This window comes from Leguminivora glycinivorella, chromosome 8 (assembly GCF_023078275.1).
Source record: "Leguminivora glycinivorella isolate SPB_JAAS2020 chromosome 8, LegGlyc_1.1, whole genome shotgun sequence".
Taxonomy (NCBI): domain Eukaryota; kingdom Metazoa; phylum Arthropoda; class Insecta; order Lepidoptera; family Tortricidae; genus Leguminivora; species Leguminivora glycinivorella.
Window position 1 is genome coordinate 7,873,008 of NC_062978.1, and position 21,037 is coordinate 7,894,044.

The window sequence follows — 21,037 nt, forward strand, 5'->3', positions numbered from 1 at the left end:
TCTACGGAGTGTACGAAGTTGTGACGTTGTCTACCTAGACACCCTAGACGGTAATAGTAATGGTCTAACTGCCAACCGATGGTCTGGGTGGATTCAAACACCGTTAAGTTAAAAAAAAAATATCGGGGACACCTTACACAGATCAACTTAGCTACCCAAACTAAGCAAAAGCTTGTACTATGGGTGCTAAGCGACGATATACAAATTAAACGATATACGATATACAAGTTAAATTACTATGGCAAATAATTTTTAAGAAGAAAAAACCGCCTTCCTTTGGTGTTCTGGTGATAAATACTTTCAAATGTTGGATTATGTTATCAATTCGTCTGTATATTTTTTAATGTTTGTTATTCGATATCTCCGTTATTTCTGAACCAATTTTGAAATTTGGATGATTCTGAAGTACTTACAGATCTCTAACCAGGGGCGGCTCACTCTTCATCAGCAGTTCCATTGCACCAAATGTCACTGTTCTGGACGTAAAAGTGCACGCTGTTCTTATAAAAATACCAAAGTCACTATAAGTGTGCCGTTCAGATTTGAGGAGTTCCGTTCTGACCATCATCAGCAGTTCCACTGCACCAAATGTCACTGTTCTGGACGTAAGTGCATGCTGTTCTTATAAAAATACCAAAGTCACTATAAGTGTGCCGTTCAGATTTGAGGAGTTCCATTCTGACCATCATCAGGAGTTCCACTGCACCAAATGTCACTGTTCCGTACGTAAATGCATGCTGTTCCTTTAAAAACACAAAAATCACCATATGTATGCCTTTCAGATTTGAGGAGTGTCCCCGATTTCTCCAGGATCCCACCACCAGAACTGGGTTCTGAGAAAAATGGGACCAATCTGTATGCATAATATACATTCAATCAAAAAAAAAATTTCTAAATCGGTCCAGTAACGACGGAGATATCGAGGAACAAACATTAAAAAAAAATACAGACGAATTGAGAACCCCTTCCCTTGAGATTTGGAAGGCGGTTAAAAAGGCGACATATCCAGAACCCTTGAGTCTGACTCGCACTGGTTTTTTCTTCATGTGTCTATGCTAAAGCTTAAAACCGGCCAAGAGCGTGTCGGGCCACGCTCAGTGTAGGGTTCCGTAGTTTTCCGTAATTTACTCAAAAACTACTGAACCTATCAAGTTCAAAACAATTTTCCTAGAAAGTCTTTATAAAGTTCTACTTTTGTGATTTTTTTCATATTTTTTAAATATATGGTTCAAAAGTTAGAGGGGGGGGACGCACTTTTTTTTCCTTTAGGAGCGATTATTTCCGAAAATATTAATATTATTAAAAAACAATCTTAGTAAACCCTTATTCATTTTTAAATACCTATCCAACAATATATCACACGTTGGGGTTGGAATGAAAAAAAAAATCAGCCCCCACTTTACATGTAGGGGGGGTACCCTAATAAAACATTTTTTTCCATTTTTTATTTTTGCACTTTGTTGGCGTGATTGATATACATATCGGTACCAAATTTCAGCTTTCTAGTGCTTACGGTTACTGAGATTATCCGTGGACGGACGGACGGACGGACGGACAGACAGACATGGCGAAACTATAAGGGTTCCTAGTTGACTACGGAACCCTAAAAACTCCATCGTATCGAATAGTAATTAATCAGCTCGATTAACTATCAAATCCGCATTCTTGCGCTAATAAATAAGTCAAGACAGTCGGAAACGCAAATGCTCAAATACCCCCTGTAGCACCACAATAATATAAATAATGTATTTCTCAGATGTCGAAATAACAATGGAGCATAAAGTTATTAGTTGGGCCACAGTTGCGACACAGAGGCAGTGGCAGTTCGCACTTCGCTTGCTGCTGGCCAACCTAATCAATATCGTCGAATTCAACATTTGCTTGTTTTATAGCACTGTTGCATTAGCTAAGAGTGTGTTAATAGGTACCTAATGGAATAGATGGTGGCAAGTGGTTAGTTAGTGTTAATATTAATTAATAAGTATAACTTAAATTACCTACAATAAAACGAGAGTTTAACAGTTTTCTGCAATGATTCCTAATTTTCCTGCTCCTGTTATGTCGGTTGCGTCTAGGGAATACAATCTCGTTCTCGCGAGATCTCTTTTGTACGAGATCTCGGTCATTTTTAGCGAGATTGATCTCGGCCGAAAAATCGACGAGATCTCGCGAAATCAACGAGATTGAACTCAAGCATAAAACGTCTTATTCGAAGCTTGCGAAATGACTAGACATTTTTCGTTCGCAAGTTTTAAGTGATTTATATGAACTATATCATTTAACTGAACTCGTTAACTCAGTAGAGATCTAGAGATTCAACTCGCTTATTCGCTCAATAATTTACCTATCTAAGTTCGGAATGACGAATGACAGATTCAGACCGTTTCGAAATAATTCGAAGGGTGTCAGCCAGGGCTATTCGCGTGATTCGCCATTATGGTATTACACTTACGGCTGTGTGAATATAACCATCTATTTTACGAATTTTCGTGCATAGAGTTTTGTTGGATGTCGAGAAAGCAAAAGCCTACAACAACCTTACTACGGCTGTCGTTTGTTAGGCAACCAATAACAATTTCTATGACTTTTATAATGTAAATTTTTTATCCTTTCATTAATAAAGGCATACGTTGCGGAATTTTTAAGTAGTCTCTACTGTATACTGTTCGCGGTTGGCATGGCAACGAATTCTAATTTGGCACGCTTCTACTCATTTCGAATAATTTTATTTTATTTTCTTACATGATATTTTCTTACTATACTTGAAGCGCTGGTGGCCTAACGGTAAGAGCGTGCGACATTCGATCCGGAGGTCGCGGGTTCAAATCCCGGCTCGTACCAATGAGTTTTCGGAACTTATGTGAGAAATGTCATTTGCCAGTCGCTTTTCTGTGAAGGAAAACATCGTGAGGAGACCGGACTAATTCCAATAAGGCCTAGTTACCCTTCGGGTCTGTCGCTATCGTAAAAACTATTGCCTACACCAAATCTTGGGATTAGTTGTCAAAGCGGACCCCAGGCTCCCATGAGCCGTGGCAAATGCCGGGATAACGCAAGGAGGATGATGATGACATGATAATCTATACTTCAAAGTTTTAAAAACTATATTGTGAGTTGTGAGGCACATAATTTATGTTAAACAATGTAAAATATATCAAAAAAATGTGAAAAAATAGTCAAGACAAATATTTGTTCCATAATAGCAATCATTCTTATTATTTTTATCCTTATTCATTGTTGTATTGTGATTATTTACAAGAACAAACCCACAAACCACAAAGGTTAACTGGAAGAGATCCCTTAAAGGGATAAGTTCGCCTTTGTACTTATAATAAGGGGCTGTCCATAAATTACGTCATCGATTTTTTCAGATTTTAGACCCCCCCCCCCTATAATCATCCTATCGTCATATCTTAATGACCCCCCCCCCCCCCCCTTCTCCCAAAATTGACGTCATTACCAGTTTGACTAAATAAAACATTGCAGATTTGAGAAAAATAGGGTATTATATGATTAAAACACTTGGTTATAGAATCATCTTTGATTATTTTTACTTTGGCAATAATCATTGATATAATATAACTACTTATAATATAATATAAATACATAGTATAAAACAAAGTCGCTTTCGCTGTCTGTCCCTATGTATGCTTAGATCTTTAAAACTACGCAACGGATTTTGATGCGGTTTTTTTAAATAGATAGACTGATTCTTAAAGAAGGTTTATATGTATAATACATTTAAGTACCACGGGCGAAGCCGGGGCGGGCAGCTAGTATTATATGTAATATTATTGTTAGAGTATTTTATCTGTAGTTATTACTGTATTTGTGTACATCTATGTTGCATTACTTATGTATGTTTATTATGAGTTATTTTAGTATTGTATGCGCCTTAGCCTCCTCTCACATTTGCAGTCTCACTTACTAGGTGTGCTGGAAGAAATTTCTTTTTAGAAATAATCTTTTTGTACGTGAAAAATAAACTATAAATAAGAATGACGTCAATTTCGAAACACCCCCCCCCCCCCATCAATCATTTACCGTCATCCGCAGACCAAACCCCCCCCCCCTAATTTAGAATGACGTAATTTATGGACGGCCCCTAAGCTCTTTTTCCTGTGTGTTGTATTATTTTCTGGTACAATAAAGTGTTTTACTACTACTACTACAAACCGGCCAATCTCGCGAGATCTCGAAATTGGCGAGATCTCGCGAGATTGGTTTCACGAATTCCCGAGATCTCGCCTGGGCCCCAATCTCGTCGAGATTGCATTCCCTAGTTGCGTCGGTATTAGTGGACGGCATGAGCTTTGCCCATATGGAATTTTAATTATGAAATTATTTATATTATTTTATTTGTTTTTTCCGATATGATCTAGTGCACACTGGCAGATCAGTACCAAATAGAAACTACTCACTGTTGTCATTAGTTATGTTATCGACTCGTGCAACGTGCATTTCGTTCGTACCTGTCCGTACATTAAATGCCGCGACCCGCGACCCAAACATACGATAACTAAAATATCATTCTGATATCAATACATGTAAGTACGTTTGAATTGGCAAGTAGGTATATCTATAAAGCGGATATTTTAATTTTCTTTCATTAAGTACTTTACAACGTCACTAGATTCACACGCATAGTTTTTGCACGTCACGCCTTTGGAAAACATGCATAGCGTGGCCTACTTTCCTCGATCGTCAGTGATCGACAGCTCGCAATTTTCTCAAAGGGATTATAGTAAGGTAGGTAGTAGGTACCGGCCATTAATTTCTTTCCACAGACCGGTTGGTTTCACTCCGGTATCGACTTCTAGCGGCTTGCGAAACTGTTACCGTTGAAGGTTGATATTTACCTTCAAATCGAACTGTTATCGCTTCTGAATATTTTTTGTTGAAATAGTTTTTGTGGTGGTTTATTGATAGGATTGTTTAAGCAGTTGGATGTGACGTCATGGTGCACGCATGTTGCACACGCTTGCCTCGCGCTTACATTGTGACGAACAGCACTTTCTTCGCGTTCGTCTCGGCCGCGGTAAAAGAACCGGACAGGTCGCCCCGTGCCCCACATATCGGACAACTTTCGATCAGACTTTCGTTAAAATTTGCCTTTTTTGCGGATCGAGGACCACCAGACTCGTCGTCGCCGGGCCCTCGAAATTTACTTTCATTCACACTCGCTGGTAATTATATCATATCTCTGTAGAAGCAGGAATTTTCACGCATACTTAAATAATTACGAGTTAATGTACCGAAATGACCGTGTCCGAAAGGTCGCTATAGTGGATTAAATAATGGGCGTGAAATATCGTGTTAGTAAATTTGTTTTGATCATTTGCTGAAGGACTGGTGATGTCTTGTGCAAGTTTCAGTCTGTGTAGCAGCTGTGTATACTCGTGTAACAATTTTATTGTTCCATGCAGTAACAATCACCTGCCGATGCGAGTGACTCACTTTGCGATAATAAGGTTTTGTTAAAAGCGTAGTTTATTGCATTCGTTTTATTCCCCAATTGCTGATACTAGATGACTCATTCTGGAGTACACAACATTGATAACAAAAATATTTTTCTAAAAGAAACTTAAAACAGTTTAACACTTTTCAGGAAGAGTAGGTATGTACGAGGGTCTGCTTATGACCCCACATATATAAGAATGTCAGGATTATCAACGGTATATCAACCCTATCAATTCGTATATCGTTCGTATTTGATTGGATTTTCGGGAAAATGATTTGTTTTCAGATGATTCATTCACCTAAGCTAGTTTACTTAAGTACTTAACTAGATTGTGTTTTAATTTTTCGGGAATAAATATCTAGAGAAGCACAGTCTGTAAAAACGATAACGATTTGTTATCATTTCAAATTACCAATTTGACTAAGTACCTACTTAATTATTTTCATCCGGATCATCCATAAATATAAAATGTAATTACTTACCCATACATGTATATCTTGGTAGATAGTATATAGCTTCGATTCGAAATTGAATTCTTATTTCCGAACTCCTTTTATGAACGAACGATTTGATTACATAGGCGTTACAAGTACAAAATTCAATTAATATCTCTCATGCCCAAAAACAACATACAATCGCATTAAGTAATGACTGCTTATGTAACGCATCTGATTGAACAAAAGTTGTGGCTTGTTGACTAAACGAAGGACAGCATTTAACGCTTTTCTATTTTAGCGAATGTTACACAATACTCGTAAGTGTTACTCAGCTTAGCTGAAAGAGTGGCACGCAAGCCTGCACTTGTAGACAGTCATCGAGTAGTAAAGACGAGTCTACTGTTTGTTTTTGTTCTTTAGTTATTATCTAAATAGAAAACCATTTATTGCATTCTTAAATCATAAAACATGTTACACAGCACTTTGCAAAATACATCCACAGCGCAGGCTTCGTCAAACTATGTTTACATTAAGTAATTTATGTCAAATGAGTCATTAATACGAATCAGGGGGCCGATTTTTGAGTCTCACGGCGTTCGAATTCAGAAAATTGTCACTGAAAATTAGGGTTTGCTCCCGGGAAATACCGGTACCGAAAGTACCGGGAATTCCCGGGATTTTTGGCCAAGCAAAGAACCGGGAAATCGACTTGAAAAATCCCGGTACTTTCGGTACTTTCGGGAAATATTTTTAGTGACATTTTTTGCTACAAAATTTATTTATTTCTGTTTATATTATTTAAACAGTTAAAAAATAGGCGTAGGTACAGTAACACGCGCTTAGTCACTATTTAATAGCGTGTGACAATGGCAGCCTGGCAGCAGTAGCCACCGCGATACCCTAGCTAGAACCACTAGCCAGTCAGTAGTCGAGTTTTGTATTTTTGGTGCAGGTTTGTTATATTAATTTGTGTATTTATTTTTTCTCTCTCAATCTCCTTTGACTCATTTCTCTGCATGTTATAAAACTGTGTTCGCGAATTTTTGCGATAGACTCAAAAACTACTAAACGGATATTTATGCGTTTTTCATCTATGTATGAATAGAGTGATTCTTGAGGAATGTTTAAGGTTTTCTTATTATAAATTGATTATTAAAACATGAGTGTGTGTATATATATGTGCTAAAAGTCGGTAAAAATCACACCGCTTAAGAGCTTTAATCAAAAACCCTGCCCGTACGTACCGATCGACTTATAACAAAACAAAAAAATGCATGGTGGAATTGTCGTTCTGATACATAAATGTATTATGTCTAGTAAAAAGTCTGCAATGGCTTATGTCTAACTTTTAATGATAATAAATGCTATAAACATGCTTAACTTTAAAAACATGTTTGCATATAATGTGATATTACGGTATTCCACAGAAATTTCCAGAAGATGACAAATTTTCTCGAGAACTCTGACTAGCAAACAAATAGTGCACCATCTCTAATGTTTTGTTTCCTTTAGTTTACATTCTTTGATTCAAATTACATGTTTAGGGAATTTTGTGAGGTTTGGCTGCCGGTCTATAATCAATGATTATATTTCTTTAATAGTATTTGTCTTATTTCTTTTACTATTAAGCAATTAAACATCTCCCAGTAATGGCAGATCGCTTAATCGGAGCACCGGTAACCATTGGTGCTTATGGTTTCCTGATTCACGATTTTTTGTTGTTATTGCACGGTATAATCTCTCTATGAAAATAACTATGAAATAAAATACGGAACCCTAAAAAGGCAGATAAAATAATACGCCGAGCGAAGCCGGTGCGGTTCGGTTATGGTAATATAATAATAAAACATGTAAAATGCCAAAAATTTTTTTTATTTGAAAAAGTGAAAAAATTAGACCAGTCCCGAAAGTACCGAAAATCCCGGGAAATCCCGGTTCTATATTGCTTCGGTACCGAAAATCCCGGTTCTTTAAAACAGTACCGGTACTGCAATCCCTACTGAAAATAATAGGCAATTCACCGTTTTCAACCGGTATTTTAGTGACAGTGAGACTCAAAAATCGGTCCCCAGCGGGCCGATTTTTGAGTCTCATGCGTTCGAATTCAGAAAATTGTCACCGAAATTAATAAGCAAGTCACCGTTTTCAACCGGTAAGTATTTTAGTGACAAAATACCGTATGCGAGATTCAAAAAGCGCCCTCCAGGTCATAAACGTTACTAAAACTAAAATATTCCTCGCTGGATCGTATCTGGCTCAAAAGTTCCCATTATTCCCGCTGCACTAAAACTAAAATATATTCCTCCCTGGTTATCCTCTTACATTATTCAATTACATATTCTATATATCGAAACGCAGTCTGGCTCTGTCCCGCCATGAGCGATAGGAAGAACTACAAATGATTGTGACGTTGGCTAGGCGCTAGTCTTTTGCTCGTACGATGCATTATTTTTTTGTTTGGCTCATATTATGTGATTCTGGGCCCTAAGAAAAAATAGTCAGTCATGTCGTATCAGGTCTCCAAGTCTTGCTTCTTCTTGTTCCTAATTGTATTTATCAGTGGCGGCTGGTGAAAATTTCTGCTAGGCAACACTGAGCAAAAAGAAACCTACCTTAATATTAGGTACTTTACTAGTAATCAATTTTAGGCAAGCCGGTGGGAATCGGCTTGTATGAGCCAGCCGCTGCTGGTATTTATCAAGCATGCCGCTTTTCACCTACCATACTCAATACTCCTTCATTCGTCCTTCTCTCAGCCCAGCCAGTCATAAATATACCTAGATATTTTTCTGGCGACAAGTTACCTATTATTTTAAATACCGAAAATGATAGAATTGATAGAACCGACTCTGGGGAAAGTAAATAGTCTAAGAGTAATAATTGGCATGACTCACGCATCTCACGTGCTTGGGTCCGCTTCACGGGACCGCGGGCTACTTCTATTTCTAATTGTCATTCTTATGTACATTTCTCCTGCAGTTGGCATTGCTGCGGTGATAGATTGATTACCAACGTCGTCGGCAATCAGATGAAAATTATGGTAGGTTAATTTTCATCTTAATTGGTTGTGGTAATTATTTTTAAGTTTTTCTTCCTTTAAAAGCGTGGACGTCCCATCTAACTACCTAGGTATAATAGGGCCAAAGGTGTCAAGCGAGTAGGTACTTATATAACCTTAGTAATCTTTAGCTTTGCAAACTATGCCGTTTAAAGATCATCCCCAAACAGTAAACAGTAGGAATATGTTATCGTTTTATTAAAATGACTTTCTCAAGAAAAAACTAGATTGGTGCTTATACTTACATAGTATGTAAGTAATTAAGATGAAGTGTTTGCTGGTTCGATACAGTTTGTTCGAACTGTACACATGCTTATTTCCCAGGATTCTCCACAATTGACTCAAAACACCCTATTGTTAGTTGAAGCAACGGATGTACCTAGGTACTCGTGAATTTTTCGTAACTTCTTTGTTAAGGAAGTAATTGTGTGAAACTCAATTCAGACTTAGAATTTTGCTCAAAAATTATCTAATTACGCGTCGCTGTGACCATTAAGCAGAAGACATTAAAATTAACAAACGGTTATTATTTATTAAGCAGAAGACATTAAAATTAACAAATCTTTTGGCTGGCAATTTCACTAAGAAAGTTTTTGCATGCAATACAATGCGTGTTCAGTTCGAAAACCATAATAACATTGGTAAAATGTCTCTCTGTTACTCTATTAAGTTCTACTGTCAAGTTTTCTTAAAATTGACCCGCGTGATTATGTGTGGTCATACCTAATATAACATCTTTTTATTTTGAAGTTCTCACCGGGTTCCGAACCCGGACAATAGGGGCGTCTTCATAGGGAGAGCACTGTCGCCAGCGGTGTTTTCGGGCCGATACGATTTTAAAATTTTCAAGAAAAGAGCGTACCTACTACCGATAACGCTCTTCCAACTACTCCATTGTTGTGGGTATCCAATCCACAGGCTGCGGTAGTCGTCGTCGGACAATCGGTGCGTTTACCTCCTATATCAAAAAGCTAGACCGTTCGTCTAATACCTACTATTGACCTTGTTACCATTAAATAACACTCAGCCATCATGCACTTCTTTAAAGTAAATAATCACTTAAGTACAAACAACGTCCAAGACACAATGGGTTACCTAATAAATCACCAGTTCGCCAATGACTCGCAACTTGGCACTTCACAATGAAGTATTTGACCCAGATGATGACAATGCTGCTCAAACAGGTACTTGTTTCGTAGATCGAGCGCCGAAGGAAACTGCGCTAGTTACGTGAGCGCGGAAAGAATGGAATGCGTCTTGCGACAAGCTACCTCGGATGTGGGTAATTTTGTATAGTAGCATAGACTTATGTGTCACTTCGTAAGGACTTGGCATTCGGGCGCTAAAAATGGTCCAGAAATGGGAGCCAAGCCAAGTATGCTGAATATGCGACCAATCTTGAGTGTGATGCGAACCCACCAGACATCAACCAATCGCGTTGCAGTGTGCTATCAAGGCGCATCAAACGAGAATGTTCAGTCGAAATTATATGAATTGGCTTATCCTTACTTTTAAAATCTTTGCGTAGTGCAGTTTGTGGGGTAAACAGAGGAAACCTGTGAGTCCAGCTTTGGAATTTAGACAGAGGTCTTCATAGAATTTAAGTAGGCATATGACGTGACCTTCATAAAGGTTAAGTAGGTTAAAGACTTTCAAGTACGTGCTTCTGACGTTGAATTACCTACATAATAATATGTAACACTTGGAAAAGTACAAAATCAGATTTATAAAGAGTTATAACTTTACCTTTCGCAATTAAAATAAAAACGTATTTTTTTTTAATTCAACTTGAGAAATTTTTAGATAAATTATTAGTCAACGTCCCGTGATTTTTTTTAATTCTTAGGATAAAACATAACATAATATAATACTTTTCACCACCCCAACTGGTAAAGGCTTTCTTTGCTATTCGAAAACAGATAGCAAAATTGCATTTTATCCACAAGAGTGCAAAGTAATTTCATACAAATTTTAACTTCATGTCTTAAGCTGGCTGAAAGATTTTACTTATAAATGATGATTTTGAATCATAAATATTGAATTATTTGAAGGATTTGATTTAGTTTCATGTTTTATAGTCAGTATTTTGTTCGTGTTGGTGTGGTGAAAAATTTTGTGTTTTACTCGGTGGCAAAGTTTGTTTAACCTTATAGGTGGCGCATAAGTCTAGAGTACCTAATAGTTATTTGTTTAACAAGGGGGCAAAGTTGTCGTTTAACCGCACATGCCAATATTGATATCCGAGCAAGCGAAAGATTCCAATATTGAACCGCGAGCGTAGCGAGTGGTTCAAAAAGTGGAATCTTGAGCGTTGCGAGGGTTTCAACTTCAAGGCACGAAGGTTAAACAACCTTTGCCTCCGAGTGAAACACAAATTTTTTCACCACACCAACACGAACAAAATACTGACTATAAAACATCAAACTAAATCAAATCCAGCAATCTATTCAATATAAATGATTCAAAATGATTATTTGTTGGTAACTTCTATCAGCCAGCTCAAGACATCACGTTAAAATTTTGTATGAAATTACTTTGCACTCTTGTAGATAAAATGCAGTTTTGCTATCCGTTTTCGAATAGCAAAATTGATCTTTGAAAAGATGGTGCGGTGAAAAAGCTTTTGAAATCATCCTAGTTTACCCAACTTTGCTGACTAGTGAGTAGTCAGAAAAAGTGCTTCACACGGTGTTCGCGGGCCATAGAGTTGCCCATGTCACTCTTATTTCGAATTTTACAAGTGCAACAGAGGCAATACCTCGAACGTGATTCGCGGTAAGCCTCTATCCGTGGAACAAGGCTCGTGGGAATCAGCGTAGACGACAAAAAGTGTCAACAGACTTAATCTCTCCTTTGGCGATGTGAATGTACATAACAGACACAGAAATCAAACAATGACATAATGCTACATTGCCCAAAGTCCGTACAAAAACTATACCGAGAACTAAGCGAGACAATGTGACAAAAATGACTGGCTCTAATGGGAAAACGAAACTGAAGAATTTATTACAACAATTGAACATTTAATGAGTGTGTGGATCTGTGGATGCAGTTATATTATGTACTATGCAGGCTCCACTGGATATTTAATGAAGCAGATCTTGGGATGATTGTCCGTATACTGAACATGGCATGGGCTTTGAACGACATTTTGAAATAGCAAATTCCTATTTAGCATAGAAAGTTCATAAAGGTTGTGCATGGGTTTGCATGCAGAAAATATACTGCGAGCTGACATAATATTATCTCGATCGACTGATGTCTTTAGTCTGTAAGTTAACGTCGTACTTAATTTCATTCAAGTCTAATAACGGCAACGCATATGTAGCTCTTCTTATGTTGCTTATATCCATCGGCGATGCCTGCTTGCTGCCTATATCGTAAAACAAACCGGCGGGCGGCGGCGGGGCTGTCAAAATCGCTGTCAACTTAGCTTCGCTTGACTTGACTTTATCACGATTTCCAAAAAAGGGAGTGTATACTTTTTTATTATTATACCTTGAGTCCCTGCAGGTGAGCTTCAGAATTAAACTCCACTTTGGAAACAAAGAACCCCGTGGCGTACTCGCGGCCACCGCGCAGCGAGAAGCCAAAGGCGGGCGCGGCGCGGCGCGCGCGCAGCAGCCGGACGACGCGCACGCGCCGGTCCACCGCCGGCCGGGACCCCGACGTCGTCGACGCCGTTGACGTCCCGTACATGGTGCTCCTGGAAGGAATAGAGGTATAGTGAGAAAGAGGAACCGCAAGAGTACTATTATCTCAACTCCACGAGTCCGTATTCATGACGATAATTAACCTATTGAGGGTTGAGGAAGGACTGTAGGACCCTTATTCGACATGCGAAAACTGACGTACCTAATATATACATATCGTGTAAATCGTGATGTTTTTTGTTGGTGTGGATAAAATAATGATTTGTCGAAATTGTCGAATTGTGAACAGTTAGGTGAAAAGTGTAATACCCAAAGTATTGTACCTAATCCTTGTAGTTAAATGAACAAACTAGATTTTTTGCTATTTTTTTTTATAAGTTACTTTAATAGGTAAGTTTTAGTTTTACAATTGAATCACGATAGAATCTATGGTTGATTTTAAATATGCGAAATCAGACATTTATTTGTCGATTGAATTTGATAAGAAAGTTAGGCACACATTATAAGTTTTAATGTACCTAGATCTAAAACCTATAAATCCTATCTTATATTGGTAATCTTGTATCGACTTACCGATTAAAATCCTTTGACCTCGAAAATATTAATTTCCATTTTCCAGTTAGTATACCAGTAAAGTTTTCAGAGAAAAATGGAAACATAATGTGAGGCAAAAAATCACAAATTCACTAACAATAATTCATTGTCAAACCGTTATTTATTTACATTTTACGTATGAAACATACATTGCAACAGTACGTCGTAGAAGTACACTTGATTGTACTTTGACATTGGGATAAAATGAGAAAAGATCAGATGATAAAACTGAATCAATACGTTGTTCACCCAATAGCTATCAATTGATAACAAATTTAACATACTCTATTTTAGAGTAATGTTATCTCTGAAAGGTTAGACGCCTTAAGTCTAAGCTACTTTCTCTAGTTTTTTCTGGAATGAGTGTTCAATCAAAACATTTTTAGTACATGTGGTGTTTTATTCCTGAACTAATTCGCAAAGTATCACATTTCTTGTCAGGTCGAAACTTCAAAGGGCCATAAATACGTACTGAAAACGTCGTACTATACACGCGCGCAAATTCATAAGGCGTGTCGATTTAAAACACTCCCTTTTGGTCGTGTTTTAATTTATTGCCACTCGTTTCTAGCTTCCTCTTTTCCGCACTTGTATCGTAATGTACATTTTTTCCGTGTCTCCGTTCCTCTTAACGCTGTATCGTACATATAAAGGCATTTATCAGGATTAACCTAAAACAAGAAGCCGTGGAAAAGGCTGACTGTGAAATTGCTCACGTCACTCACGTGCCGCCTAATGCCATTGACAAACTGCTAAGTACCGTACAGCTGTAAACCGTTTGTGGTTTCCTGTTCAGAGTGTTCGGACCTCTAGAACAAATGCAAAATCTGCGGTAATTTCACTTATACCGTTAAAGTTGCGACGGTTTAAAGTTAGACAAGATTTAGCGTTAATTGACAACATTTCATATTTTTGAGTACTACTTTTTATTGTTTGGTTTGAAAGAACTTAATACTAAAAGATACACGTATTTTTTTATTTTTCCAAAAACTGCTATTTTAATGAGAAAATCCCTTCTTATTACTACTTCGAGCAGAAAGAGCGTAAGTTACAAACGTCAAGACGCAGCTTCGTGACGTCACATGTGTTGTTTCATACACCTAAGAAAACGACAAAATCTTTTAAAAAAAATAAAGTTTTAACAGTCAGCTCAAACAGTCCGGTATGTTTGACTGTCAAGTGTCACTGTCAACCCATAGTGGATGACTACGAACCATAGACTAAGCCATGAAATTTTTAATATCTTTGCTACGAACTGTGATAAGTGTCACTGTCAAACTCAAGGGACATCCCAACTGGAAGATTTTTTTCTTATAGTGGCAGCTCTAAATCAGCTATTTGACGTCACTTCCCCTTTAAACTATTTTTATGATTTTTTATACTAAAAATACGGAAAAAAAAAATTAAAAAAAATATTTATGTGATCTACAAGCGTATATCTCGAAATGGTTTTCGATTTAGGGACATTGAAAATTTTGAAACGTTGTCAATTATCCGACGACCGGTCTGGCTCAGTCGGTAGTGACCCTGCCTGCTGAACCGCGGTCCCAGGTTCGAATCCCGGTAAGGGCATTTATTTGTGTGATGAGCACAGATATTTGTTCCTGAGTCATGGATGTTTTCTATGTATATAAGTATGTATTTATCTATTTAAGTATGTATATCGTCGCTTAGCACCCATAGTACAAGCTTTGCTTAGTTTGGGGCTAAGTTGATCTGTGTAAGGTGTCCCCCAATATTTATTTATTTTATTTTATTTATTTATTTATGAAAAAAAATGTACATAAAGCGGTAAGTAAAAGATAAATGAATGTTTGTTTCGATGAGTACCCACAAATTAACGTAAAAGTCCTCCGGCCGGAAAGCGTCAAATTCCAGGCCCCAGGCTGACAAGCCCCTAATCACTAATGAGTCTAATGACAAATACATAGCAAAAAGTAGGACAAAATACTTCTAAAAATGTCATTTATAAATTGAGCATGCCAGCAACTGGGTTGCCCAACTATGCACTTTTGCAGCTGCTCATGTACATACCTCAATATTTATAAGGCGAGCTATTGAAAGATTTAAACGACATTTTCCTCCGTACAAACATCCTAAAAACGCTATATAATACAATACATCATTAACGCGCTGCTGTAGTGAAATGTAATAAAAGCATGACAAGACAAGAAATAGCGTCGTCTGACGAGTCTTTGGTAACAAGTGTGAAGCAAATCTTGAAGAAGCTATTTGCTATTTCCCTTGACATTATACCTACTCCAATAGTACGGGCGGTTTGCAAGCAAAGGTCGTTTTAAATGCTAAGGTACAATATTTCTGTACCACGTATTCCGTAATGAATAGGTTCAAAGTTATTAAAAATAAATGTAACTTAAAGTAAGATTTAATTAGAGTTTAGATTATACGTAAGTATGTTCCCAAAATTTTTCTTTTACAAAGAGCAAGTTTTTCTTTTACTAAGAAAAGGTTGAAATTTTGAAAACGTAGGGCTTTTCGTGCCATAGACAATTTGAATTTCACGTAATTTTTAGTGACAAGCTTTGCATGATCGTAAACTTATAGGTACCTCTACCTATTGATACAAGTGCTCGTGCTCAAAGCAACAAGAGCAACGAATGCAGACTAGCAAATCCAGTGTAACTATGCTGTTTTGTTCGTCGTTTGTCAAAGGTGCAAGGATGTCAGGCCGGGCCGGAGAGGGGGCAGGGCTATAGTGCAGCCTCCTCGGTGCAACGACCTCGTGCACTGCACAGCCTCCCGGCCCGCCGCTACCAATGCATACCGTTCCGTGCACCACGCTCATTGACACGTCGCTAAACAACCACATTACATACAGTAGGCAGATATATCGAAGCGACTAACTCTCGCCAATATCTCAACATGTCTATTGCCAAGGCGTTAGAGCTTGTTCAGATATTATTAAGCGCCTCAACAGCTCTGATATATCTGATGGATAAATGTACACGCGCAAGATTAAGCACCAACGACCGACTAAACCTTTCTACCCAATCTTCTGTTACATAAATACCGGCTAGCCTCAAAAGATACCGCAATGCAATTAATTCGATAATTGAATGAACTGTAATTTTACCATATTACAGACACATTATTTAAATAAATATGCATATTTTTTAGTAGGTACAAAGTGAAAGTAACAAAACGGTTGATTAAAAGTAGCCGTCTAATACAAACTTTGTTACGCAACATCAAATATAATACGTAAGTTTGACTCCCTATTCCTGAAACGTGACACGAGAATGGTTGCTTCAAATCTGACTGAGGAATCTTGGAGGCAGATTAGTTCGCAGTTTGCATAACTAATGGAAAACGGCCGCATTGAACTAGATTTGAAAATAGATGAACGTCGCCATTGTTCTTTGTGTTTTTGGCCTAGAGGTGTCACAGTTTCTGAGGTCATAGTTGCCGGAATCTATGAGATCAACTTGATATGATTGATGTGGTTATGTACGTGCAAACCAAACACAGGTACACAGGTGTTAAAAACATTCATTAGTATAATGATTGTTGCGCTAGTGGGTAATACGTGTCTGTGGTAATACTAATTGATAAATTGAAAAGTTGGATGTTTCTCAACGGAATAAAATTAAATAGAAACTGTTGGTAAATGGGGCAGGTAGTGTGCGATATCGGGCGGGTAGCTCAGCGGAGCGCCCGCGCAGGTGGCGCGGGCGCTCGACCGTGAATCCCGCGGCCCCGACTAACAACTGTTCCCCTGTTTTTTTTCTCGGTCTAGTCGAGAGCAATGGCCTCAGCAAAACAGCTTAAAATGCGAAAATCACTCTTTTTGACAATCGTTCTAATCTTGTTCATCGCGGCGATAGCAATAAAAAAACCTGTTCTTCGTTTTGAGGAAACATTTTAGTTTGTCGGCATGTAGATAATGCCCTGAGATAAGGAATGTAAAGTTCTTACGTGAAACCATTTTGGCTACGGATATAGCAAGGATGCAATTAGACAGTTGCATTTAGCATATTATTTCACAATGCCGACATTATTGGATCAATATTGCTAGGAAACGGCAACCAAAACGACGAGGGCGCCTGTTTGATCGGTGGAGGGAAACGGGATTCATTTCCGGTTAAAACCGGGAAGCCTAGTACCAAGCACGTAGCTAATGAGGGATCGGTTACAACGTTCCCCGACTGAAGCCAGTAAAAATATGAAAACTAAACCTGAATAGTATCGGTATATCAGGTGTCCAAGCCATCCAATTCTTTAAACCTTTTTGCGGACTTTTATTTCATACTAGCTTTTGCCCGCGGCTTCGCTCGCGTTAGAAAGAGACAAAAAGTAGCCTATGTCACTCTCCATCCCTTCAACTATCTCCACTTAAAAAATCACGTCAATTCGTCGCTCCGTTCTGCCGTGAAAGACGGACAAACAAACAGACACACACACTTTCCCATTTATAATATTAGTATGAATAGTATGAATTTCATAGATAGTATAACTAGGTAACTTTTACATTGTGTCCGTGTGATTTTCAATTGAGACTTAGTACATATATATGGTCAACTAAAAATTACAGTTAATTTTGGTACGTTACTCATGCTGCCAATTCGACACGGTCCAACTACCTCAATCAATGTTTCGTTACTGCGTCAGGGTATAATTCTCAAATGTTTACACTTTTTAGATGACTATGACTGTACAGTCGAGTTATAAATATGTGTACGTTTCTTCACTTTAACTCGTTGCAATAAGGTGAAAAAATGTACACATATTTATGAACTCGACTGTACCGATGTGACTGTACCACGATGCCAAAACATAGATTTTTTAACACTGATTTAAACTTTCACGATTATTACACATAATTATTTTTAAAAACCGGGACTTAATCGCGTATAACTACATAACAATTACATAACATCGCAATTTCAATCGGGACGAAGGTTTTAGGATCTCATCCACATGGAATCCTGTCATTAATAAGTGTAAGCCGAAAATAATATCGACAGCCGTTAAATCGAATATCGTCAGTGTTGTATGTCGACAGAGTAACATCCCCATCCTAGTGCGCAAACAGTTCAAGTTGATAATCAAAACCAAGTGCGGGTAGTTCGAAAAACTCGCGCGGCTGTCAGAAGGTGTTGATGTCATTTCAAGCCAGTCTTCTCTGAGACCACGGGGACAACGCCGTCCTTGAAACGTTGGAGGTCAGTTTAATATGTAGTTATACGCGATTAAGTCCCGGTTTTTAAAAATAATTATAGATTTTTTAATATGTATTTGTATTAATTAAAATACTTAAATTGTCATAAACTTAAAATTAAAAAAAAAATTAATCCACACTAATGTTATAAATGAGAAAGTGTGTACTGTATTGTGTGTCTGTTTGTTTGTCCGACTTCGGCGGCAAAACGGAGCGACGAATTGACGTGATTTTTTAAGCGGAGATAGTTGTAGGGATGGAGCATACTACTTTTTGTCACTTTCTAGCCCCCCCTTCCCTAAAATGGGGTGTGATATTTTGTATGGACTTATGGAGCATTCCGCAATTTTCGAAATTAAGGCGAGCGAAGCCTCGGGCAATAACTAGTCAAATATAAATAAATACTAATACTAAATCCTTCAAATCTTCAAGAAAAGAGCGTACACCCATCTTAAAGGCCGGCAACGCACCTCCAACACCTCTGGTGTTTCGGGTGTCCATGGGCGGCGGTGATCGTTTACCATCAGGCGACCTGTCTGCTCGTTTGCCTCCTATTCCATAAAAAAAAACTACCCTAGGGTCAGGTATGTTATTGCATTATTTAATATTACTTGCATTGCAATTTCTCCGTTTGATTACTAAGCCGATTATAGAAGTACGCGGGAACAAATGTATGCCGTAAAATAATGATGGTGGACAAACCGGCCGGTCGAGCCGCCAATTAACCGCCACCGACCTCTACCCCGATCAAAGAAGATCTGCGTGCCTAGCCAAGGTCACTATCGTTTACGCTCTGCAACGAGCAAAAAGGAACTGTCGTGCTAATTATGGAAGAGAGATAAAGACACGCAAATTTCGATCTTTATTTATTATCTTTAATCGACTGTCCCTTTAATCCACTCAAGATGCGTAGACAAGTTGCAAATCACTAGGAGTCGAACACAACTAAAAAAGCTAAATTTTACATTTTATACCTAAGAATTAAAATAATACAATCCCTAAGTATAAAGATGAGATAGAACAGACAAACGAATATTATCATTCATCCATGTCCATTTTTAACCCCCGACGCAAAAACGACGGGGTGCGATAAGTTTGACGTGTTTGTCTGTCTGTCTGTTTATCTGTCTGTATGTCTGTCTGTCTGTCTGTTTGTTTGTCTGTATGTCTGTCTGTCTGTCTGTCTGTCTGTTTGTCTGTCTGTCTGTCTGTCTGTCTGTCTGTCTGTCTGTGGCTCGTTGCTTCCGAACGGATGAACCGATTTAGATTTAGTTATTTTTGTTTGAAAGTTGAATTAGTCGGGAGTGTTCTAAAGCCATGTTTCGTGAAAATCGGTCCACTATATAGGGGGTCTTTCAAAATGTTATTTTGTATAGGGAGATTTTTGAAGGGGCAGTTTATATATGTGCCATAAAAATACTGCAAAAACCTATTCAGCAGTCATTATTTTATATATTAAAAGTGAGTTTGTGGAACTAAGTAATCTAAGCTGCATGATAGTACTAGTACGTACTCATTTACAATAATATTATTACAGGTGCTCGCGAGGAACCCATATAACTTTAACGGCATATTCTTGGTCACATTTTAAGACTAAAATGTCATATAAACTTTTCTAGATTTCGTCTAGTTTCAGAGTTATTGCCAATAAAAAAAAAACATTTCCGTATTGTTACTCAGTAGAAAAGGTCTTCTTAACGGCGCTGATGCGCAATTGTGGAGCATAGTCTCACAGTAGTCATTGATAGATGTCAAAATGTGACAAGAAAAACTTCCAAAAATGTGGTTTTTAGAAAAATAAATTAAGAAACTCATTTTAATTGCCAACTTTATGGATAAAAATTACTTTTTATGTGAAAATACGTCCAAAAAAGTAAAAAAAAAAAAATCGCGAAAAATTTTAAAATCCATATAACATTTTTTCTTTCTTTTGGCCTCCGAAACACGTGGTTCAAGTTATGCGGGTTCCTCGCGAGCACCTTGTATATACATACATCAGACATATATATTCAAAGCTGTCTGTCTGTATATCAGACATAAAAATCCACGCGTACAAGAATGCGGGCAACATCACTGAAAATATGTTCCGATTTTAGAGCCTTCTTTGACTAGACTCAACTTTGCCGCATGCCTGCCCGTGTCCGATACTATTCATAGATACCAGGTTATCCTAGAATGCTGACCAGAGACACCTGGCGCTGCTTTGTGGCCCAACGATCAACTTTACTTCTAACTACTTTGTTGTGTCAGTTGACTTGTCATTTATCTTAAAATCAAGTTAAATACCAGTAGCTTAGAACAGTAATTAATGGCATTCAACAATTACGTGGGTACCCAATAATCAAGTCGTTTAAGGTAATAAAATAATAGTATTCAGCTACGCAATCAATTTCCAAGTTTGTCCAGAACATTTCAACTCAGCGGATACCTTGATTTTGCTTATTTATACTACAAATTTTCCGTTCGTATAATTAACAACTAGTATGGAGACACACTGAAAAACGTATAGTACCACTATCACACTTAGTTAATACCTAAGTTTTTACTAAGTACTGCCAGAATGCTTCCAACTCATGTATGTTATTCTAATAAATGACAAAACTGATTAAGAATTGGCCTTGAATTGTTTTCAAAAATCTTATATGGACTTTAGAA

General features: G+C 37.8%; 1 protein-coding gene across 3 annotated transcripts in view; it reads right to left on the reverse strand.

Moving 5' to 3' along the window:
- The window catches only part of LOC125228696, a 67,001-nt gene that overhangs the window by 38,978 nt on the left and 6,986 nt on the right, over positions 1-21,037 (reverse strand). For 2 of the 3 annotated variants that reach the window (XR_007177318.1, XM_048133352.1), the window contains exon 2: positions 12,455-12,662. The exons of the other annotated variant lie outside the window; for it this stretch is intronic. Coding sequence is in view for 1 of the 2 variants with exons in the window: in XM_048133352.1 (XP_047989309.1) it covers positions 12,455-12,655 (201 nt within the window). In the remaining variant the exon portion in view is untranslated. The remainder of the gene's footprint in view (positions 1-12,454; positions 12,663-21,037) is intronic. 3 annotated transcript variants of the gene reach the window in all.